Genomic DNA, 25,542 nt, shown 5'->3' with positions numbered 1-25,542 from the left:
TGAGAGTAGATACAACACAACATTACTGGGGCTAGGTGAGAGTAGATACAACACAACATTACTGGGGCTAGGTGAGAGTAGATACAACACAACATTACTGGGGCTAGGTGAGAGTAGATACAACACAACATTACTGGGGCTAGGTGAGAGTAGATACAACACAACATTACTGGGGCTAGGTGAGAGTAGGCATCATAGGTTCTGTACTCACTTTTACAGTAGCTCAGTAATCATACCGCCTACACTCTTAGAAAAAAGGCTTCCAAAAGGGTTCTTTGGCTGTCCCATAGGATAACTCTTTTTTTGTTCCAGGTAGAACTCTTTGGGTTCTTCTGGGAAAGGGTTCTACATGGAACCTAATAGGGTTCTACCTGGAATCAAAAGGGTTCTTTCTGGAACCAAAAAGGGTTATTCAAAGGGTTCTCCTATTGGGACAGCCGAAGAACCCATTTAGGTTCTAGATTTTTTTCTAAGAATGTAGTTCCTGTTTTGCAATGTGCAGTCTGAACCCTTTTGTGAAATGGTATATAAACCTAGCCTGTATAGATATTTGCCAAAACAGAGTTAGGGGCACATTTGCTATGCATTTGGACCTGGTGAAAAGTTTCCACCTGTTTTTATTGGATGAGACACCAAAGCTAGAACATACTTGATAAATGATTCACTTTCAGAACCGTTATTCTTGCCTTTTCATTGAACCTTTTATGTCCAATTCCCTATGGTAAACTTACTGCGCAATCTTGATACCTGATGGTAAACTTACTGCGCAATCTTGATACCTGATGGTAAACTTACTGAGCAATCTTGATACCTGATGGTAAACTTACTGCGCAATCTTGATACCTGATGGTAAACGTACTGCGCAATCTTGATACCTGATGGTAAACGTACTGCGCAATCTTGATACCTGATGGTAAACTTACTGCGCAATCTTGATACCTGATGGTAAACTTACTGAGCAATCTTGATACCTGATGGTAAACTTACTGCGCAATCTTGATACCTGATGGTAAACGTACTGCGCAATCTTGATACCTGATGGTAAACTTACTGCGCAATCTTGATACCTGATGGTAAACTTACTGCGCAATCTTGATACCTGATGCAAAGTGCAAATGTTGAATAAATGGGGCCCTTAGCGGTCAGAAGGGAGGCTTGTAAAATAGGTGTGGTGTCAAATTTGATGTACAACCTGCCATTGAGATTTGGACTGGCAGAGCTTGTCTCAGACATTTTATAAAATACCTGAATATTCTTTTAACACTTGGAAGTAGTTATTCAAGACAAATAACTTAAATTATATTTTCATGAACTACATAAACACAACCCACCTTATACATGATTACTTCAAATGTCATCATGGTTTGATTGGCAAGGAGGACTACAAAGGAAACCAATCTATATCCATTCAAAACGTGGATTACAAAAAGTTGCAGGCACTTCCGACATCCCCTAAGACTTACGCCATTTTGTAACATCCTTAAATGTATCATTAAAAAGTTTGATCGGGGGTTGTAAGTATTCAAGTAAATATCCTTGGGAAAGTGATGATGATTAATGTGGAATGTTCAAAAAAATGTTTAAGTACAAAAAGTACAATCAACCTGCATTTGCAGGAGAAAAGTGAAAGTTGAAAAAATTGCACTTAGCTAAATCTCAGCAGAATACTTGCATAAATATGCTGCATAATCAGCCAGAATAAGAAAACACCTGTCGTCCTTCCAAGCTACTACTTTCCATCACCATCAATCAATACATTTTCCCTACTTCTCCTTCATATTTAACAATCACCAGCTGTTTCTCTTGGCAGTATTCTCAGAATGTTTTGAGTCTTTCATACGCTTGGCCTGCCTGAGGAACTGGTCTGCTTTCCTCAGCTTCTCCATGGCTCTGGCTAGCATCTCCTCCGGCGACCTGTCCTCTAGGCCATCGCCCCCCGCTAGGGCCGAGTTCTGCCCAACCTCGGTGCTCCCTTTGGGGACGAAGCTCCCCAGGAGCTCCCCTGTATTTTCCAGCTCCAGGGCCACTTCATTTTCAAGATCTGTCAAGTCTTGAGGACCCACGGTGGCCTTTGTCACGGCCACGTCTGTGATTGGCTGTTTCACGTTTTCACCCAATGAGGCCTCAGAGAGGAGATCCCCCAAAGAGGTGGACATGAGTTTGGCTAAGGGTTTGAAGGGGATGGGGGGACAATGGGAGGCCTGACTGACCCTCACCTGGAGGAAGGTGGGGTGTAGGCCAGAGGGATTGTCCTGGGGGGTCTGGGTCGTAGAAGGGCAGTCCTCCACAGTGCTGAGTCCCAAGCTGTTGGGGGTCTCCGTGTCTCCGTCTTGACTCTCATCCATCAGCGCGTCCAGGCCAGCTTGGCTGCCCATTAGGGCAGCGGTGGAGGCCGCCAAAGTGTCCCTGCTCTCTGACCATTCTTCGTCGACATCGATGTCCGAGTGTTGGCCGCTGTCGACTGACTTTTCCTCCTCACGCTCACTCTTCTTTTCCGGGGAGAGGTGGCAGGACACGGGGCTGGAGCAGGAGCTGTCTGGCTCAGGGTCACTCAGAGAGAGAACTACGACTGGGAACTCAGACTTAGTCGCAACGACCACAGGAACTTTCAGGTCCTCTGTTTCTTCAGTCGGGCTGGTTGTGGTCACCACGGCTGGTGTTGGTGAAGTGATAGAGTTGAGTTTCTCTCCTGGTGTGGTGGTGATGATGTTGTTCTTGGTTTTGTCTGTCGCTTGGTTCTTAGGCTCGCTTAGGTGGACGTCTTGAGCCACCACCACTGCTTTGGGAGGAGGGAGGACGACGGGCTTCTTCTTTATGGGAGGTCCGGGAGGGCCAGGGCTCTTTTTGATTGGCTCCGGTGTCTGAACTGACGGCGTTACTGTGAGTTGGGAAGACTTCATTGTCTGAGGTTCTTCATTGGGTGATATATCCACTCCACCACTAGGGGCAGACTTTTGTTCTTGAGCCATGGGCTCTGCAACTTTCTGCGTCTCTTCTTCTATGGTGGTGGTGGTGACCTCTGGGTGGTCAGTCACAGAGGGTTCAACTTTGACCTCTAGGGGGGTCATGGGTGTTGTAAGCTGAGAGGAAGGAGACTCCTCCTCATCCTCAGCCCCCTCAGGGATACTGCTTTGTTGAACGTCAGATGCAATCGTTTCAGAACCCTCTTCCTCCTTCTCCTCTGCCTCATCCTCTTTACTTTTCTTCCTCCTCCCACTAGCCTCCTCTGTACCCTCCTGCACGGCTGTCTGAGTGGGCTTCTTGTCTTTGGATGGTGGGGTGGGCGACCTGTGTTCCTGGCTGGATTGGGAGGCCTCGGCCAGGTTGTCTGTGGAGCCGCCGATGGGTTTGCCGGGAGGGGTGGGTGGTGGTGCTGACTCGACCCCAGACTCGAAGCACTGCTCTGGGCTGCCCTCGGGGCTGGTGTTCCTGGGGGGCTGGTCTCCGGCTGGAGCAGCGGGCTTGGTGTCTTTGGAGGGCGGCATGGGAGGCTTCAGGACCTTGAAATCAAATCAAATGTTATTTACTTAACATCTTTCATATGGTTGTTACAACACATTGTAAAATACATGGAAAGAAGAGGGTAAAACAACAAATGACATGCACCTTTTTCTCAGGGGCGGTCTCCTCAGGTGGTTGGTCCTCGGCAGACACTGTGGGCTTGGCCTCTTTGGAGGGCGGCATAGGAGGCTTCAGGACCTGGACAAAAGAATAACAATGGTTATGTGAACATATATCATATGACAAGTGTGTGTGTTTCTGTGTGCGTGCGCGTGTGTTCACCACAGACGTGTTTGTGGATGCGTTTGTACATGCGTACCACAGGAGGTTGGTGGCACCTTAATTGGGGAGGACAGGCTCGTGGTAATGACTGGAGTGGAATGAGTGGAATGGTACCAAATATAGCCATTATTATGAGCCGTCCTCCCCTCAGCAGCCTCCACTGATACGCATGTGTATGTGAAACAGAATATGTACTATACTGTTTTAAAAATGCAACCTTTTTCTCTGGGCTTCTGTCAGTGCTAGTCTCATCAGAGAGTTGGTCCCCTGCAGAAGCAGCAGCCGTCTCGACCTCTTTGGAGGGCGGCATGGGGGGCTCCAGGACCTTCTGGGGACTGGGCTCCGTTTCAGACGGCAGACCTTCGTCAGGGCTCTGGGTGGTCTGACACTCCTCTGGGGCCTCGCTGGGTTTGGACGTGGGGGGCATGGGGGGCTTCACAGCCTTTTTGGGAGTCTCAGTGGTGTCTGTGGTGATGTGGTGTGTCCCGTTGGGGATGCTGGCATCCACCGCGTCCAGGTCATGCCGGAGAATGCCGTCTGATGAGACGTTGGCAACCTGGAAGATGAGGGGAGGGGTTTAAGAGACATCTTATTCCTATGAATTCTATAAACACATAGTACAACATGATGCATTTATCATCATACACACACACACACACACACACACACACACACACACACACACACACACACACACACACACACACACACACACACACACACACACACACACACACACACACACACACACACAGACCTCTTTCATGTGTATCCTGGTCGGTGGTCTTCTGTTACGGTTTCCTTTCGCCCTTGTGCGTGTCGCATGCTCCAGCTGACTGGTCTCATCTACCTTCACCTGGGAAAACAACCATCAACAAAAAGGAGAAAAAGTTGGCACCAACGTCAGAAGAGAAAACAGAGGAAAGGTTTGATATTGGAGCACTGGTACACTAGTGTCCAACACTTTCAACCACTGGTTTCCAGGGGTTCCAAACATGTCTTGTGCCTGGGATTGTAATAAAGATAGTGCTTATACTAGCCTGGTCCCAGATCATGTTTGGAATTACCATAGGAGTTGGCAAGACAACACAAACTGATCTGGGACCAGGCTATGCTTATACCACACTGGTTACGAAACATGCTTTTTAGCATTAAGGAAAACACTTCACCTCGTCAAATATCTTATTCTTTGCTCTGTTGATGCCGTCACTAAAGGCCTTAATCCAAGCCTCCTTCTCCTCCAGGTTCTGAGCCTGGAACTTGACATCATGGACCTGGGAACCAGGAGAACACAGAGCTTAGAACATTAGAACAAAGGCACAGAACCTGGAGAGCTGTCAATCATTCCTTAATTACTATAAAACCTAGAATCAAAAGAAAACACTGCCACTAACCAAGGTGCTGTAATCAAACAGCCAACGCCAAAGAATGTATGTTCATTTTGCCTTTTAGTTCTCCGCCTAAACAACTTGGATTCCACCACAGACGTAATAATTAGAAACAGGGAATTATGAATACATTGCTGAGTGCCAACCTTAGAATAGCGCTGGAGATAACTACAGAATCCAATACTACAGAATTCCTATCAAACATTTTCAACAGAGAATTCTTGCTGTCAATTAAATGTCAAAACCAGGAAAAAAGTAAAAACAGATGGATAATGATGACACACTGAGAGTCATCTACAAAACCACTGTTCAAAACTAGGGCCAGGATGGAGAATAGAATTTAGATTAAGGATCAGAAAGGTCGGAATCTATAAAACCACTGTACAAAACAGTCCCACAGTGGAGTTAAGAAACTAGGGCCAGGATGGGGAATAGAATTTAGATTAAGGATCAGAAAGGTCTGAATCTAAGAAACCACTGTACAAAACTGCGGAGTTAAGAAACTATAGGCCCAGGATGGGGAATAGAATAGAATTGAGATTACGTATCAGAAAGGTCTGAATCTAAGAAACCACTGTACAAAACTGCGGAGTTAAGAAACTATAGGCCCAGGGTGGAGACTAGAATAGATTAGAAAATAATCAAATATGTAAGAATAGGACAGAAAGGACATACATTCTATTCTATTCAGAGCACTGAGTACAACAGATTAGAGCGAGAAACTAAAAGCTCTGTCTCGGTGGCAGTTCTGGGACATGCACTGGCTGAACTAGTCTGAAGACCATCTTTGTTCCTATTGACATACCTTCTACTGAGGCCAAGCCAGAGAGCTAAACAGGGTTACCAGGGAGGGAGTGCAGGGGCATCCAAGTAGCTCTTAACATCCTGGTCAAACCCTCTCTGTCCTTTCACACTGCACGACAACAGCGCCAACTCAAAACTACAATACTGTAGCTTTAGAAGCTAAACTACAAATAGCTTTTAAAGCGCCATAAAACAGGTGTGTAAATGCAATGCATCACAGAACATGCAAATATCCACAGCTTTGAGCAGAAATGATGACAAATGTTTTACATAGACGTTTCTTTGTTAGTGTTTGTGGACTTTGGAGTCTGTATTACAGGGGTGTCTGTTGTGAATGTTAAATAGGTTTCTACTTTCTACGGGCCAAAAGCTGACTGTTGTTCCATCCAGACCTGGGTTCAACTACTATTTGAAATATTTAAAATAATTTGAGCATTTGAGTCGGCCTGGTGCAGAGTGCCAGGTGGGAAGGGTTTGCTCTTCACTATTGGTTCCATGGCAACAAACAATGGAACCAAGCACATATAAAGTATTTGAAAGTATTTCAAATAGAATTTGAACCCAGGTCTGGTTCCATCCGCTCAGCATTGAGCTCTCTGCTGTTTCAGGTGACCCGGCGACCAGACAGAGACAGAAATAAAAGTTGGCAAACCAAATGTGCGGAAAGCCCTTTGGTTTGTCTTGAGAGTGCTAGGGCCGGCACAACCAACTGCTTACTTCACACAACTCTCCCTGATAAAAACCTCCTCCCTAAACAAACCAAAACCAAACAGGAAACTAGAGTGCACTAAAACAATAAGTAGGTTATATCCTGGAATATGTTGATTTAACAAATACACAAATACCAAAGTTTCTCCCTGGACAGTGTGGATGTGTGTATGTATGTGTGTGTATGTGGGGGGGGGGGGGGGCAGTGGGACAAATATTTTGCACCATAACAACAAACATGTTGAACCATAGCAAACATGTATGATTATTAACACGTCTCCTTAGTTTCATTATCTTCAGGGTTCCTCACTGATTAAATCTTCCAGCGACATAATGAAAGTTCACAGATGTTTACTTTTGTCCCTCTGTTTGTTTTTGTAAAAACTTTATTCATACAGCCTATTGTTCCAGTGGTGTGCTTGGTGTTCATGACATCCGGTGTCTTGCCAGGAGCCAGTATATGTAAGAACTGTGTAGTGAAGCTTAACAACGTCTATCTAGCCTCCCAACCCCAGCAGTATTACACGTAGACGTTGTCTATTGGCTGGTGGAGTGTGGGACTTTCTCTATTTTATCAAGTTTATTATGTTTATTTCCACCCTGCTGACATTGTTGAGTGCATGTCAGATATATTCATACTACATACAGACCAGCCTGACTATAGGAAGTGCAGTGCCTGTCAAAACCCAGTTTAAAACCCAGTTCCAGTTCCAGAGTCAGAACCACAGAGAACCTGACATGTTCAGTATTTAATGGAAGTGTACAGGCCAGCATATAGTTCAACTTCAAAAGTCTTTACAAGCTGTTGAGGGCTGCTGCATTAAAATAAAGCTGTGAGCTAAGCAGTCTGACTCACGCTCCTCTCCTGCCTGGTCACTGTATTTAGGAGAGGGGAAAAAGTGACACACACACACACACACACACACACACACACACACACACACACACACACACACACACACACACACACACACACACACACACACACACACACACACACACACACACACACACACACACAGACATCCCTTCCTCTGACATCTGCTCAAGTCGTGGCGTTGGCCAACTCTCCAGTCTCCTCATTTGTTAGTAATACATTCTATTTCACCACTTTGGAATCTTCCACATTTCTTGAGAATTTTCCCACTGTCCTTGATCTGGGCCAAGGGGACCTCAGCTCCACCTGCACACATTCATACAGTCCTAAATGCTTTCAATATGAAATAGGCCTTTTGAGGACATGAATATGAAAAAGGTTAACTTCACAGTCTCTTTTAAATAAGAATCTGAAGACTGGATTTTGAGACTATCAGAGAAACACCATAGAAATACACACCCATTCACACTGTGACTTAGCAGTTATCAATCAACAGTTACCCTCCTGTATCAGTACATCCATCCCCTCCTGTATCAGTACATCCATCCCCTCCTGTATCAGTACATCCATCCCCTCCTGTATCAGTACATCCATTCTCTCCTGTATCAGTACATCCATCCCCTCCTGTATCAGTACAGCCATCCCCTCCTGTATCAGTCCATCCAACCCCTCCTGTATCAGTAAATCCATGCCCTCCTGTATCAGTAAATCCATGCCCTCCTGTATCAGTAAATCCATCCCCTCCTGTATCAGTCCATCCATTCCCTCCTGTATCAGTCCATCCATTCTCACCTGTATCAGTCCATCCATTCTCTCCTGTATCAGTCTATCCATTCTCTCCTGTATCAGTCCATCCATTCTCTCCTGTATCAGTCCATCCATTCCCTCCTGTATCAGTCCATCCATGCCCTCCTGTATCATTCCATCCATCCCCTCCTGTATCATTCCATCCATCCCCTCCTGTGTCAGTCCATCCATGCCCTCCTGTATCAGTCCATCCATGCCCTCCTGTATCAGTCCATCCATTCCCTCCTGTATCAGTCCATCCATGCCCTCCTGTATCATTCCATCCATCCCCTCCTGTGTCAGTCCATCCATGCCCTCCTGTATCAGTCCATCCATTCCCTCCTGTATCAGTCCATCCATCCCCTCCTGTATCAGTCCATCCATTCTCTCCTGTATCAGTCCATCCATGCCCTCCTGTATCAGTCCATCCATGCCCTCCTGTATCAGTCCATCCATTCCCTCCTGTATCAGTCCATCCATGCCCTCCTGTATCAGTCCATCCATTCCCTTACCATCTGAAATCTCCAACTTCTCAAATGCAGGGGTTATGATGAAGAGTGACCCAGAACTGTGTGTGTGTGTGTGTGTGTGTGTTTATGTGTGTGTATTTGTGTGTGTGTGTTTATGTGTGTTTATGTGTGTGTGTTTATGTATGTGTGTGTGTGTGTGTGTGTGTGTGTGTGTGTGTGTGTGTGTGTGTGTGTGTGTGTGTGTGTGTGTGTGTGTGTGTGTGTGTGTCGGTGTGTGTCGGTGTGTGTCGGTGTGTCGGTGTGTGTGTGTGTGTGTGTGTGATAGGTACTGGAGCTTAGACGGACCGTCTCATAACCACACAGTCAGTAACCCATAGGAGGGACTGGGGCTTTAACCCAGAGGAGGGACTGGGGCTTTAACCCAGAGGAGGGACTGGGGCTTTAACCCATAGGAGGGACTGGGGCTTTAACCCAGAGGAGGGACTGGGGCCTTAACCCAGAGGAGGGACTGGGGCTTTAACCCAGAGGAGGGACTGGGGCTTTAACCCAGAGGAGGGACTGGGGCTTTAACCCAGAGGCGGGACTGGGGCTTTAACCCATAACAGATGCTGGATCTGATCCATTTCCTCTGGTGATGGAGAGTTGAGGCCTGCATACCAACCAAGCATTACACCCCTGTCATCGCTCATGGATTGTGACTGTAGTAAGCACAAGGTTGGGATCAATTCCATTTCAATTTAGTCTCATTACTTTTTATTGTGGACAATTGGAATGAAGTAGGATTTTCCGTTTACTTCCTGAATTTAAATGGAATTGAGCTGAACCCTGCTGTTTAGCATGTTTACCTTGAAACCAGAAGGTTGTTAGATTGATAGTAAATGGTTCTTTACCCCTGCGTCTATGGGTTCTTTACGCCACAGACAGACGAACAGACAGACAGGCAGACACACACACACACACACACACACACACATATTAGTAGGCAGACAGACAGACAGACAGACATTCTTCAAAGACAACCTCTTCTATGGCCGGCCTGTTAGCATACTGCATCCACCTCTGTGAAGCCTCAAGGCCTTGAAAGCCCATAATTACACTAGCTCTGGCCGCTTTGATAATCACATATTTGCAGTCTCAGAGAGAGAAAGACTCCAAGGGTAAGAGTTTGTCACCTTTCCAAGCGAGAAAATGTTTTAAACTTTAACATTTCAGAATCTACAGTTTAGTGTCTAAAGTTTAGTTGAGTGAATGAGCCCAAAGCTTTATACACACTGAAGACAAGCTGGAGACTAACTGAGAAAGATATTGAATGAAGGGTCTTAGTTATGTGATACTTTAGTCCAGACCAGTTTGTCAGTTTCTTTCATACCATGGAGCAGCAAGCTTAGGACCAACTCTGACCTGGAACACCTACTGAAATTTTTTCTATTTGACCTCCACTCCCACTTTTCAGAGGTCAACTTGACCTCTTGAATTAAAACAATCACTTGGGAATTGACTAAATCTCTGTGAGCTGACTATCTGACTGACCGGTCAGCATTCTCCCATGGGCCAGCGCCGGTCTACAGACCGAATTGACTAAATCTCTGTGAGCTGACTATCTGACTGACCGGTCAGCATTCTCCCATGGGCCAGCGCCGGTCTACAGACCAGAGGTTGAGAAACACTTTGTCTGGACGACTGACAGTCCAACTCAGCTCATTTTCCCAGATCGCTCTCCTTTGTGTCCGTTGAGAAATAGCTCAAGACAAGCCTTGCTGATGATGACATCACTATGTGACGGCATCTGTCTTCTGAGTTTCAACCATAGAATGTGAGTTAGTAGAACAGACATTTCCATTCAAATTGACATTTGGAATGTTTGAATAATTGATGCATTGCACATGTATGAGGAGCTTTGTCTGTTTGATCAATTTCTCATTCTATGGTTTTCTCTTCACAGGCCGACATTACATATGGCTGTTTCATTTACAGTAATGCTCCTGACATAATGAACCTCTGGGAGTAGACCTGGGTTTTAGCTGTGCTTGATAGAGCTTTCCTGGTACAATGGAAACAATGGAACATTCCCAAAAGTGCAAACCCCGCTCATCTGGCATTCAAGGCTGGTTTTCGATCAAACTCTTAAGGTTTTTGAAAGAAATCAAATAATATTTGAAACCCAGGTTTGTCAAGCAAACAGACAGACCTTCTGATTCAGAGATTCAGAGACATGTTTCTCTGCTCGCTTACAAGGTTGTTAAATAATGCTCACCTTATTCCCTGATTTGGCCGCTCGTATCAACACCAGTCTATTCTTCTTCGTGAAGGCGCTCCTCAACTCGTGGCACTTATCGTAGTTTTCCAGGTCCACTTTCTCCAAGTAGGTCGCAAGGTCCTGCACCAAAGAGGCAGAACGTTGTTTACGTTAAAGGGCAAATTGCACCTTTAATTAACTGACGTTCTATTCCAGAAGAACGTGTGTGTGTGTTTAATGTTTATACAGCTGCCAGGTGGAAATTAAAGGACTACTGAGTGTTTATGAAAATAGTTATTAAAAGTGAGAGAGAGAACAGTACATCATCTGACAGATATGCAATAAAATGAATTGATATAGGATATCATCTGACAGACATGCAATAAAATGCATTGATACAGGATATCATCTGACAGACATGCAATAAAATGCATTGATATAGGACATCATCTGACAGACATGCAATAAAATGCATTGATACAGGATATCATCTGACAGATATGCAATAAAATGCATTGATACAGAAAATCATCTGACAGATATGCATAAAATGCATTGATACAGGATATCATCTGACAGACATGCATAAAATGCATTGATACAGGATATCATCTGACAGACATGCAATAAAATGCATTGATATAGGATATCATCTGACAGACATGCAATAAAATGCATTGATACAGAAAATCATCTGACAGATATGCATAAAATGCATTGATACAGGATATAATCTGACAGACATGCATAAAATGCATTGATACAGGATATCATCTGACAGACATGCAATAAAATGCGTTGATATAGGATATCATCTGACAGACATGCATAAAATGCATTGATATAGGATATCATCTGACAGACATGCATAAAATGCATTGATACAGGATATCATCTGACAGACATGCAATAAATGCATTAATACAGGATATCATCTGACAGACATGCATAAAATGCATTGATACAGGATATCATCTGACAGACATGCATAAAATGCATTGATACAGGATATCATCTGACAGACATGCAATAAAATGCATTGATATAGGATATCATCTGACAGACATGCATAAAATGCATTGATATAGGATATCATCTGACAGACATGCATAAAATGCATTGATATAGGATATCATCTGACAGACATGCATAAAATGCATTGATATAGGATATCATCTGACAGACATGCATAAAATGCATTGATACAGGATATCATCTGACAGACATGCAATAAAATGCATTGATACAGGATATCATCTGACAGATATGCAATAAAATGCATTGATATAGGATATCATCTGACAGACATGCATAAAATGCATTGATACAGGATATCATCTGACAGACATGCAATAAAATGCATTGATACAGGATATCATCTGACAGACATGCAATAAAGTGCATTGATACAAGATATCATAATGAATGTAGTAACATCACAACATTAATTTCAGCAAATGTGCTTTCTGTTTAATATTATTGTTCTAAAGTGTCATTTTCACTGAGTTAGTAGTGTTCTGCAGAGTTGGGGTCAATTCTATTTCAATTCAGTCAAGTCAGCAAGTTAACTGAAATTCCAATTCTAATACTATTTTTCTAATTGCCTTTCAAGAATTTTGCTAGGACTGTCTGGGAGTGTTCTGAGTGAGGAGGGGAAAACTGAAAATGTGCTGTTATTGGCAGTGAGGTTTGGAACTCTCCTTCTTATTGGTCTATTAACTAATTTACCACCTGGTGAAGTCACCAGGCAGGCCAAAACTCCATCCCACCTAAACAGGCTGACATTTCAGGCGGTCTTTTCAAACAGTCATTATCATAATTTCACAGTATTATTCCAACCTCATAGTGTGTAAATATATCTTCAACACAGGGACATCTAGTTTCTGACTGAACTGGGCCTTTAATAGTTTATTGAAATGTAGCGTACCTCATTCTCGTACACCACAAGCTCTGTCCTCTGCACCTGGATGTAGCGGTCCTTATAGCTGGCCAGGAACCTGCCTGAGGCCTTTTTCACCCAACCGGCCTTCCATGTGGACATGGTCTCTTTGGACCTGGTTGGGTCCTCGTTGGGCCTGGTGGGGTCCTCTTTCACTTCCTGGGAAGACAACAGCGGAAGGAAATCAGAGTCGCACACACAGCAAACTTACACTCGAAGCTATGTCTCAATACTCTTTCCTCCTTCCCTTCATCATCACTTACAGGTGAGTGTGAGGCAAAGTGTGTTTCCATTATGTAGGCTATGGTTATAGTATTTCCTGTATGGTATGGTTCTGGTATGGTCTGTTCATAATATCAGTGGTTGTTTAGGAAAGGAGACACGGAGGGAGAGCTAGTCATAAGGATTGGAACGTGGCCTAATTAAACCTAAAATGTGTCTAGTGAGTTTTAGAGCATGTTTCTCTTCATACTCTTGCTACATTTCTTGTGCTGTGTCTGGCTCAATGCGAAGTGACTTTGTATGCGTATTGTAAACGCCTGAAACCTGACTTCTCAATAGGCCCCGCTGTGGCACTGCAGAGAGCTGTGAAACTCAGGAAGTCCAAGGGCACTGCAAGCTGTAGGAGAACTGACACTATAGTGGTCAACAATGACACTTGAGGCATGTGCAGCTAAGTTAACACCGACAACTCTTATTTAGTAACAGTTCATTTAATTTCTACACTCTTGCTACCTCTTCCTCCTCTGCTGCTCTGTTTCTCACCTCTCAGAAAAACACGTATTTCTAGGCAGTTCGCTCTTTTCTCTCTCTGCTCTCAGGTGTCTTTTCTTAGTATCACATGTCAGCTTAGTATCAGTTTCCTGTTCTGTACACTGAGGTCAAGTAAGAAGGCCATCTTTTGTCTTTCTGTCTACATTGAGTGGGGCATGTGTATTACATCAAATGACATTACTCCATTTGGCTCTCCTCTATCTTGTCTTGCATTGGTTGTGAAACCCTATGCTCTCGGTCCAGTAGCAGAACGAGCTTGCATGAAGATGACGTACAGCGCAATGAAATACGTCACAATGTAAATGGGGCATCAGTATCGACACATGCCTCAACGACGCCCTTAGCAAACGTTCTCTCTGATTGGTGTTTTGGGAAACGTATGTTACATCTTCAGCCACTGTAGGAAATATTCAATGTTAAAACACTTGTAAGCCTAAGGTCCATCACTATCGGGAAACTGGAATGATCTGAAGCAGAATGCCAGGGTTCTGTTCATAAGGGCACACAACAAATATGTCAAATGTTTTGCCAGGTATTCCATCCGTTTCATTCCGTTTTCTTCCATTTCGTGCTTAATGAACAACACCCTGTTGTTAAATGGAGCTGTTGATAAGTGGAGATACCGGTTCAGAGCAGGGTATTGAGACCTGAGAAAGCTGACTACAGTTCCAGAGGATTACTGTAGAGTAGCTGTAGCACAATGCCTTTCTAGCACAATGTCTTTCTATGCTACTCAGTTAGTACAAAACATAGTATGAAACTTCCAGCACTGAAAAAGAGTGGATTGCGTTTGTAATATTAACCAATGAAGAAACAACAAGGTAAAACTAAAGCTCACAGCACTATCTACCTCAAACTCCTTTAGGAGACACTGTGCAGCAAATTGACTGGTCCTCTTTTATTACAGAATAAAACACTAACAACTGCAGGGGCCTGTCTAAAATTCCCAGGCACTCCCAATCTATTGGAGGAAATTCCACAGGATGTCTTTTTAAAGGGTCATCGAGCTGTTTTTCCACTTTCACTGCGACAGCACTGGGAAGAGTGGCTCCGCCTTGCACACAGAGGAAAGGTACAGCTGTGAGGAGAGGAAAGGCCGAGAGAGAGAGGGGGAGTGACACAGAGAGGTTAAAGGACTTAGAAAGAGATGGAGGGAGGTTAGAGGTGATAGAGGAATGAGAGGAAGAGAGAGAAAGAGGGAGGGAAATACAGAGATGTCGAGAGAGAGGGAGAGAGAAAGAGAGAAGGAAAGAGAGAGAAAAAGAGAGACAGATAAAAGGCAGTCATTCGTCTTCCACAGTGCATTGTCCAGAAAACAGAGACATGAGAGAGAGTGGACACGGCAGGCATCGCTGTCTCTAAGTGAAAGAGGAAAGCACTGATTGGCCTTTGTCTCTCTGACACACACACACACACACTGAAGGCCAGGCCAGGGGAAAGTGGAACACATCACAGTGTACTGTACAATGCCTGACAGTACAGCTCAGCCCTGCCAATAATGCTGGGTGTGGTGCTGGATACATCTACACTCTTAGAAAAAGGGTTCCAAATTGTTCTTCGGCTGTCCTCATAGGAGAAGCCTTTTTGGTTCCAGGTAGAACCCTTTTTGGTTCCAGGTAGAACTATTTTGGGTTTCATGTAGAACCCTCTCTGTAAAGGGTTCTTTTATGGCACTCAAAGGGGTTCTACCTGGAACCAAAAAGGGTTCTTCAAAGGGTACTCCACTGAGGAAAGCCGAAGAACCATTTTAGGTTCTAGATAGCACCTTTTTTTTCTAAGAGTGTACATTACAGAAGAGATGTTTTGCACTAAGGCACAGTTGGCTTGACTCTGTGTCTTCCATTATGCAGCTTAGCATTGGCTAGCATAGTTAGCTAAAGTGAGGGAATACTGTTAGGTGCAACAGTTTAATGGACTCACGTCATACAACATTGTGGCATGTGGCAACATTAGCCATGTTGGCTAGTTAACCAAACTCAACATGCTAGTAAAAGTGCAACAGTTGCCCTAAGTCTCTGTTTCCTTGATTGTGCAGTTATCATTGTGGCAAGTGGCAACATTAGCCATGTTGGCTAGTTATCCCAACTGAGCATACTGGTTGGAGGCTCACAGAGCTCTGTGGTGTCGGCCATTGTTGCAAGCAACTTTAGCAGTATTAGCTAGTTAGCCAAGCTGAACATGCCAGAAGGTGTAACAGCTCCAAACATGGATCTGCTTTTAGTTTTACCACATATTGACTCCTGCAGTAAGAGATGCTTGGTTAATCAGTGGACATCCCAAAATGACATCTGATAATGACTGTCGTATGCTAGCATGTAATGACGAGTGTAACATTATGAAGTTGAAGTTTACACATGTTTGTGCCTCCCTGAGGATGTTTGAAATAAGACAAGCAAATACACATTTAATATAAAACTGTATTGGGCCAAGCTTTGTTATTGTGTCATAAATGGATGTCTTTCTTCCAGATTTCCATTTCACATTAGAAAACCTAATCCAAAAACCAAGCCCGAGCCAAACACAAAAACTCCCTTTTCTTATGTCTTTGCAATATCTGATTCACTTTACAACTCTCTCAATAACCATCCCAAATGGGCCGAGGCCGAGCCCTCATTTCAAGGCGTTAAAAAAGGCACACCTTAGCCGACATGTGTTCCTTATAAAGTCTTCAACAGGGAGGAGAAGGCTCCATCTGGGATGAATTGAGTTCCGTGCTGCCCTGCCCGGCTTGAACTCACCACACGTCCTAATCAACATCATCTGAGTTAACAAGGTCTCCCCTTTCCACTGGTTGACTTAGCTAGCTATTAGGGGAAGGGTGAGAGAGGAGAGACGACACCTTAGTTTCCTTTGAGAGAGTGGGGAATAGGGGAAGTGGGAGAGAGGAGAGAAGACAGCTTAGTTTCCTTTGAGAGAGTGGGGAATAGGGGAAGTGGGAGAGAGGAGAGACGACACCTTAGTTTCCTTTGAGAGAGTGGGGAATAGGGGAAGTGGGAGAGAGGAGAGACGACACCTTAGTTTCCTTTGAGAGAGTGGGGAATAGGGGAAGTGGGAGAGAGGAGAGACGACACCTTAGTTTCCTTTGAGAGAGTGGGGAATAGGGGAAGTGGGAGAGAGGAGAGACGACAGCTTAGTTTCCTTTGAGAGAGTGGGGAATAGGGGAAGTGGGAGAGAGGAGAGAAGACAGCTTATTTTCCTTTGAGAGAGTGGGGAATAGGGGAAGTGGGAGAGAGGAGAGAAGACACCTTAGTTTCCTTTGAGAGAGTGGGGAATAGGGGAAGTGGGAGAGAGGAGAGACGACACCTTCGTTTCCTTTGAGAGAGTGGGGAATAGGGGAAGTGGGAGAGAGGAGAGACGACACCTTAGTTTCCTTTGAGAGAGTGGGGAATAGGGGAAGTGGGAGAGAGGAGAGAAGACAGCTTAGTTTCCTTTGAGAGAGTGGGGAATAGGGGAAGGGTGAGAGAGGAGAGAAGACACCTTAGTTTCCTTTGAGAGAGTGGGGAATATAGGGGAAGTGGGAGAGAGGAGAGACGACACCTTAGTTTCCTTTGAGAGAGTGGGGAATAGGGGAAGTGGGAGAGGTGTATTTGCAGATCATTACAACACTGTATATAGACATAATATGACATTTGTGTCACGTTCCTGACCTTATTTCCTTTGTTTAGCCTTGTTTAGTTGGTCAGGACGTGAGCTGGGTGGGCATTCTATGTTATGTGTTTCTATGTTGGGTTCATTGTATTAGCCTGATATGGTTCTCAATCAGGGGCAGGTGTTTTACGTTTCCTCTGATTGAGAACCATATTAAGGTAGGCTGTTCTCACTGTTTGTTTGTGGGTGATTGTTGCTGTGTCTGTGTTTGTTTCACCACACGGTACTGTTTCGTTTCGTTCGTTCGTTCGTTTGTTCCTACCTGTTCGTGCGTTCATGTTTTTATGTTCTCAAGTTCAGGTCTGTTCACGTCGTTTTGTTATTTTGTATTTTGTCAGTGTTCTGTTTTGTTGGATATCTTTAAAATATTCGACATCATGAACATTCACCACGCTGCGCCTTGGTCCTCCTCTCTTCCACCTAAAGACGAGCGTTACAATTTGACATTGTATTTATTCGTTTGGAACATTTGTGAGTGTAATGTTTACTGTTCATTTTATTTGTATTGTTTATTTCACTTTTGCTTATCTTTTCACTTGCTTTGGCAATGTAAACATATGTTTCCAGTGTCAATAAAACCCCTTAAATTGAATTGAGAGAGCGGGGTAGAGGTGAGGGAGGGGGGGAGAGGTGAGAGAGGGGGGGAGAAGTGAGAGAAGGAGGGAGAGGTGAGAGAGGGGGGGACAGGTGAGAGAGGGGGGAGAGGTGAGAGAGGGAGGGAAAGGTGAGAGAGGGGGGACAGGTGAGAGAGGGAGGGAGAGGTGAGAGAGGGGGGAGAGGTGAGAGAGGGAGGGAGAGGTGAGAGAGGGGGGACAGGTGAGAGAGGGGGGAGAGGTGAGAGAGTGGGGAGAGGTGAGAGAGTGGGGAAAGGTGAGAGAGTGGGGGAGAGGTGCGAGAAGGAGGGAGAGGTGCGAGAAGGAGGGAGAGGTGAGAGAAGAGGGAGAGGTGAGAGAGGAGGGAGAGGTGAGAGGGGGGAGAGGTGAGAGAGCGGGTGACAGGTGAGAGAGGGGGGAGAGGTGAGAGAGGGGGGACAGGTGAGAGAGGGGGGAGAGGTGAGAGAGTGGGGAGAGGTGAGAGAGTGGGGAAAGGTGAGAGAGTGTGGGAGAGGTGAGAGAGGGAGGGACAGGTGAGAGAGGGAGGGACAGGTGAGAGAGGGGGGGACAGGTGAGAGAGGGGGGAGAGGTGAGAGAGGGGGGAGAGGTGCGAGAGGGAGGGAGAGGTGAGAGAGGGGGGGACAAGTGAGAGAGGGAGGGAGAGGTGAGAGAGGGGGGTAGGTGAGAGAGGTGAGAGAGTGGGGAGAGGTGAGAGAGGGGGGGACAGGTGAGAGAGGGAGGGAGAGGTGAGAGTTGGGGAGAGGTGAGAGAGTGGGGAGAGGTGAGAGAGGGGGGAGAGGTGAGAGAGTGGGGAGAGGTGAGAGAGTGGGGAAAGGTGAGAGAGGGAACGAGAGGTGAGAGAGGGGGTAGTAGAGGTGAGAGAGGGGGGAGAGGTGAGAGAGGGGGGAGAGGTGAGAGAGGGGGGAGAGGTGAGAGAGTGGGGAGAGGTGAGAGAGGGAGGGAGAGGTGAGAGAGGGGGGATAGGTGAGAGAGTGGGGAGAGGTGAGAGAGGGGGGGACAGGTGAGAGAGGGAGGGAGAGGTGAGAGAGGGAGGGAGAGGTGAGAGAGGAGGGAGAGGTGAGAGAGGAGGGAGAGTAGGGAGAGGTGAGAGAGGAGGGAGAGGTGAGAGAGGAGGGAGAGTAGGGAGAGGTGAGAGAGTGGGGAAAGGTGAGAGAGGGAGGGAGAGGTGAGAGAGGGAGGGAGAGGTGAGAGAGGGGGGATAGGTGAGAGAGGGGGGAGAGGTGAGAGAGTGGGGAGAGGTGAGAGAGGGAGGGAGAGGTGAGAGAGGGGGAGAGGTGAGAGAGTGGGGAGAGGTGAGAGAGGGGGAGAGGTGAGAGAGGGGGGAGAGGTGAGAGATTGGGAGAGGTGAGAGAGTGGGGAGAGGTGAGAGGGGGGGAAAGGTGAGAGAGGGAGGGAGAGGTGAGAGAGGGAGGAAAGGTGAGAGAGGGAGGGAGCGAGAGGTGAGAGAGGGGGGATAGGTGAGAGAGGGGGGATAGGTGAGAGAGTGGGGAGAGGTGAGAGAGTGGGGAGAGGTGAGAGAGGGAGGGAGAGGTGAGAGAAGGGGAGAGGTGAGAGAGTGGGGAGAGGTGAGAGAGCGGGGAGAGGTGAGAGAGGGGGGAGAGGTGAGAGAGTGGGGAGAGGTGAGAGAGGGGGGAGAGGTGAGAGAGTGGGGAGAGGTGAGAGAGCGGAGAGAGTGGGGAGAGGTGAGAGAGTGGGGAGAGGTGAGAGAGCGGAGAGAGATGAGAGAGTGGGGAGAGGTGAGAGGGGGGGAACAGGAGAGATAGAGCTCTCAAAAACACTAACAAACAAGAGGAAGTCCCAAAGAAATACCCTCTTGCACACACACACACACACGCGTATCAACAACACCATCAGAGTTTCAGAGGGAACTCAGTCACACACACTGACACACACACACACACACACACACTCGCGTATCAACAACACCATCAGAGTTTGAGGGAACTCAGTCACACACACACACACACACACTGACACACACGCGCGTATCAACAACACCATCAGAGTTTCAGAGGGAACTCAGTCACACACACTGACACACACACACACACACACACACACACACACACACACACACACACACACACGCGTGCGTATCAACAACACCATCAGAGTTTCAGAGGGAACTCAGTCACACACACACTGACACACACACACACACACACACACACGTGCGTATCAACAACACCATCAGAGTTTCAGAGGGAACTCAGTCACACACACACACACACACTGACACACACACACACACGCGCGTATCAACAACACCATCAGAGTTTCAGAGGGAACTCAGTCACACACACAACCATTGTGCAGCACACGTCCAAATGCCGGGAAACGACGGTCAGAAATGGACTATTGTGCAGCACAGGGCTGAGCAGTGGTCAAACAGGGTTAATTGTTTTCCTCACATAATGTGCAAGTCTGTTTCCTCAGAATCCAATGTGGTCCGGCAGGCTGACACACACCATGACCATGCTTCCAGGCCATTCAGCAACAGCAGAACGTGACGGACAATTACAGAAGAAGGGTAGAGTGAGGGGTTGAGAAAAACAGACGGAGAAAGAGTCAGAGATAGAAAGATAGAGTGAAGTGAGAGGATGAGGGGAGGGGGGAGGGGAGGAGGGGAGGAGGGAGGGGTCAGTGACAGAGTGCTAAAACAGCTGGCTGTGTATAAGAGGCAGCTAGCCAGGCAGTGGCCTTCACTGAGCCGCCAGACACTGTCCAGCCACACCGGTGTATATAAACCCGGCCCACCAGGTATGGCCTGTCAACCTATTGCTCACACTCACTGTGACTCAGAGGACTAGAATGAAGTTGCCCATAGAAACTGATCTGAGGACAGTTTTGAGTTTTTAACCCTAATGATTAAGGTGAAATGTGTGGGTAGGGTAAGCTGATCCTAGATCTGCTATAGGAAACGTCTACCAAGAGAGACGGCACAGACACACAGCTGAACCCTTTCCGCCAGTCCTACCTAATAGGGTCTTTCATTTACCAATTAAGATCACATTAGTATAGCTACATCTACGGCAGTGTGGTTCGTACAGCTGTTCATATAGTTATACTGATGTGAAAACATAGTGAGGGCTGACTTGCCTCTCGGGGCTAGTTTCCAGGCCTAGTCCAGGACTAACAGGTCAGTTTACATTAAACTGGCACTTGGTCTTTACAATAAACCTTTGTAAACAAACCATGTATAGCTTGAAAATACGGTTAACACTATAAGTCATTCTTATGGACTGTTAGTCTTGGAATTCATAGTCCATCTGAATATGAGAGTGGTTCCATTTCTCCAGCCTCATCCCTCAGTTTACCAAACCAAGTGGCAGGGTCAGGCTGGTCAAATTACAGGTTGTACCTTTAAGACTTCTGGGGGTGTTGTGTCAATATTTCATGTTTATGAACGTGCCCTGATTTGTTATGGGACTGCCAGGCACCCCTGTAGTATAAACCTTGACTGCATGGTGGTCCTTATCTCACCCCTGCACTCTGGTTATTAATGTAAGACTACACTACTACTACACTAATACTACACTAACACTACACCACACTAACACTACACTAATACCACACTAACACTACACTACACTAATACTATACCACCACTACACTAATACCACACTAACACTACACTAACACTACACTACACTAATACTACACTAATACTACACTAATACTACAGTAACACTACACTAATACTACACTACACTAATACTACACTGACACTACACTAATACTACACTAACACTACACTAACACTACACTAATACTATACTACCACTACACTAATACTACACTAACACTACACTAATACTACACTAACACTACACTAATACTACACTAACACTGCACCAACACTACACTAACACTACACTAACACTACACTAATACTACACTACACTACTACTACACTAACACTACACTAACACTAACACTACACTAACACTGCGCTAATACTACACTAACACTGCACCAACACTACACTAACACTACACTAACACTACACTAATACTACACTAATACTACACTACACTACTACTACACTAACACTACACTAACACTAACACTACACTAACACTGCGCTAATACTACACGAACACCACACTAATACTACACTACACTAACACTACACTAATACTACACTACTACTACACTAACACTTCACTAACACTTCACTAGCACTACACTAATACTACACTACACTAACACTACACTACCACTACACCAACACTACACTAATACTACACAAATACTACACCAACGCTACACTAATAATACACTACACTAATACTACACTGATACCACACCAATACTACACTAATCCTACACTAACACTACACTAACACTACACTAATACTACACTAATCCTACACTAATACTACATGGACACTACACTAGTACTACACTAATAATACACTAATACTACACTAACACTACACTTTCTACACTAATACTACACTAATCCTACACTAATACTACACGGACACTACACTAGTACTACACTAATAATACACTAATATTACACTAATACTACACTAACACTACACTAATACTACACTAATACTACACTACTGTAATAGGATAGTGCTGCTAAGGGCTAAACCTCTGTGTGCAAGGGGTCTTCTGAGGTCACTAAGAACATTTTCTTTTAAACTCAATTGTTCCACGTCAATTGTGATACATTTGTTTAAATCAATGTTTATGTAGCTGAGAGAAGCTCCTAGAAGTACCATACCTGGCTGGGTATAGTACTTTTTTTGACCATGAATTTACATTCCATACTACTTCATCTCCAGTAATTCTGCATGTAGACTGAGAGAATCTGCCAGGACTGACTGGGATGTCGGAGATAACAGCAGCATTAGTTCCGTTTTTGGGGTTTTGTCACTGGTTATTTGGACGTATCAGGATTGGGTGAAGGTGGTGCTTAAACCGCTTCGTCTTGAGTGCTTCGTGCCTGCGCCCACACAGGAGGGGGGGGGGGGCTTTGGCTGAGAGTTTCTTGTTGCGAGGTGGAGACTTCGTTTCTGCCAGAACTCTCAATTCCTAACAAGTACTATGTGAACCCAGAAGTTAACCATGCAGCTGACCAAATTATGCAAGATTTTACTTCTTGGTTAACAGAGATTATAGGCTACTCTGTGTGTGTGTGCGTGTGTGTGTGCGTTTGCACCAGCGTGTGTATATGTGTGTGTGTGTGTGTGTGTGTGTGTGTGTGTGTGTGTGTGTGTGTGTGTGTGTGTGTGTGTGTGTGTGTGTGTGTGTGTGTGCACGTTTACACCAGCGTGTGTATATGTGCGTGTGTGTGTTTGCACCAGCGTGTGTATATGTGTGTGTGTGCGTTTGCACCAGTGTGTGTGTGTGTGTGTGTGTGTGTGTGTGTGCGCGCGTTTGCACCAGCGTGTGTATATGTGTGTGTGCAAAAAGTTGCAAAGTAGACCATTTTTATTGATTTACTGTTTTACTGCTCTGTTCGACTTCCTCATTCTAGTAGCAGCTTCCGGAAACTCGCCTCAATGTCATCTACGGCTTGCAACTTTGAGCTGCTATATGAGTTGTTGCACATACTGTAGGCCTATTTATCCCATAAAGACATCTTTAAAACACACAGCTCAATGCTGGTCAGTTCAGGCCTAGTCTTTTCACCTTCAGTACATTCTTTCATGTGTAAAACAGAAGAAGGGAAAATAGGCCTCCAGATGAAGAGTTAAAAACAGTACATCCTCTTCTGCTCTAACGGGCCTATTTAGAATGTCTCTAGGATTGAAGGACACTCATTCAGGATAGGACGAGAGCCTTACATATTAGGTGACTCAGTAGTTCTTTCAGTCTGACCCAAGCTGCATTGCTTCCCCAGACAACACTGCGGTGTAGGCCTACTGACCATGGTTGTAGGTATGGTGACTTTGTTCACATTCAATAACTGATTTGAGATCAGCTCTCCATAACACATTAGACCTGTAGCCCAAATATTCATTAAGAGCTTGACCCAAGAGCTGACACTGGATCAGTTACTGTACCGGAGGGGTAGGCTACAGTTCATCTAAACAGTAGGCTATAATGTAGCGTCAGGGTTGGGTTACATGTTATCGGTTTGAAAATAACTGTAACTGTAAACAGATACTTTACCAGTAAAAGTATTGTAATGTGATTACAGATAGTTTGAAAAACTAGATGATTACATCTGGGATTAAACTCAGAAAGGATGTCTTCTCAATGACATTCAAATCAGCGTTGAAAAAAGGCGCAAGTTTAAGTTTGTTCCACCTGAGAGTCTGACCACAAGTCCAGAGACCACTATGATGACACACCAAATGGGTTTGATGGATCATTTTAGTCTTCTTCCAATGCCCCTTAAGGGGAAAGTAATCAAAAAGTAACAGAAAGTAATCAGATTATGTTACTGAGTTTGGTTAATCCAAAAATGATGTTACTGATTATAATTTTGGACAGGTAACTAGTACTGTTTTTTTATATATATGTTTTATTGAACCTTTATTTAACTAGGCAAGTCAGTTAAGAACAAATTCTTATTTACAATGATGACCTACACCCGCCAAACCCGGATGATACTGGGCCAATTGTGCACCAACCCTACTGTAACCGATTACATTTAGAAAGTAACCTACCCAACCCTGTAGGCTACAATGTAGTTATTACAATGTAAAAATACAGTTATTAACCCCTCCTCCTCCTCCCCTAACATCTCCATGGCTACAGGGGCAGCACCCAGCAACGGAGGGGCGAGAGAGACCACTGTAAATGCCCGAGTAGCAGCAGTAGGCTACCGTTGAAAGCAACAGGTTGTCAGGTGCGTGGCTTTAACAGCTCCTGGCACCTGAGTTTGAACGGTGAAAAGTACGATGAGTTGTTGGAGCCTATTGACGCATTGGCGCATAGCATATCAGTTTGATGAAACACAAATGATTATTTTCTTCGCCGATACTTCAACAGGCTATTTGTAGTGTGTAATAAACTGCGGATTGTTTGATATCTAGGCTACATTGCACTTTTTACTTTTTTTTTCTGACCTTGAATGATGATGAGTTTTAGACTACTTTCCTACCGCTCCGTGAGTGTTTTGATTGACCTATGTCGCCACTGAGAAAATGTAAGAAGCTTTACTAAGGTTAAACTTTCATTAGACCTGTAGCCTTTATTTAATTTAAAACCAACCATAGCCGACCGAGATTCCACCAATGCCGCCCATCAGAACAATGCAATAGACTGAATACTCACGTCTTCCATGATAAAAACGAATATCCGTTATACTATGTGTGGAGGAATAACACTCGAAGGCGGCCGTTATCCTTGACAAAAAGTCAGTATTTCACTTCTTTTAGACAGCAACCAACTATTATCCAACATGACGCGAATATGAGGAAGAAAATAAGGAACTGTAAAAGTTTGGACGCGGAACGTTCTTGTCTCTTTCTTTCCTCTTTCGACGCGTTCGACTCAGCTACGAAACAAGTTTTGAAGAAAAAGTTTGGTTTCCGGTAAGTCCCTGAA

At 45.1% G+C, this 25,542-nt stretch overlaps 1 protein-coding gene across 1 annotated transcript; it reads right to left on the bottom strand.

Moving 5' to 3' along the window:
• Positions 1-381: 381 nt before the first annotated feature.
• Positions 382-25,542, bottom strand: plekho2 (pleckstrin homology domain containing, family O member 2). Its single transcript, XM_038969687.1, has 8 exons — positions 25,270-25,542; positions 12,980-13,150; positions 11,071-11,193; positions 4,953-5,057; positions 4,541-4,639; positions 4,001-4,339; positions 3,607-3,699; positions 382-3,500 (listed from the first exon to the last, which is right to left on the bottom strand). The coding sequence occupies exons 1-8, from the start codon at positions 25,276-25,278 to the stop codon at positions 1,788-1,790; spliced, it is 2,652 nt and encodes an 883-aa protein (XP_038825615.1). The 5' UTR covers positions 25,279-25,542; the 3' UTR covers positions 382-1,787.

The sequence above is a fragment of the Salvelinus namaycush genome, chromosome 30 (genome assembly GCF_016432855.1).
Source record: "Salvelinus namaycush isolate Seneca chromosome 30, SaNama_1.0, whole genome shotgun sequence".
NCBI classification, from domain to species: domain Eukaryota; kingdom Metazoa; phylum Chordata; class Actinopteri; order Salmoniformes; family Salmonidae; genus Salvelinus; species Salvelinus namaycush.
This window is presented reverse-complemented; position numbering and strand designations above follow the sequence as displayed.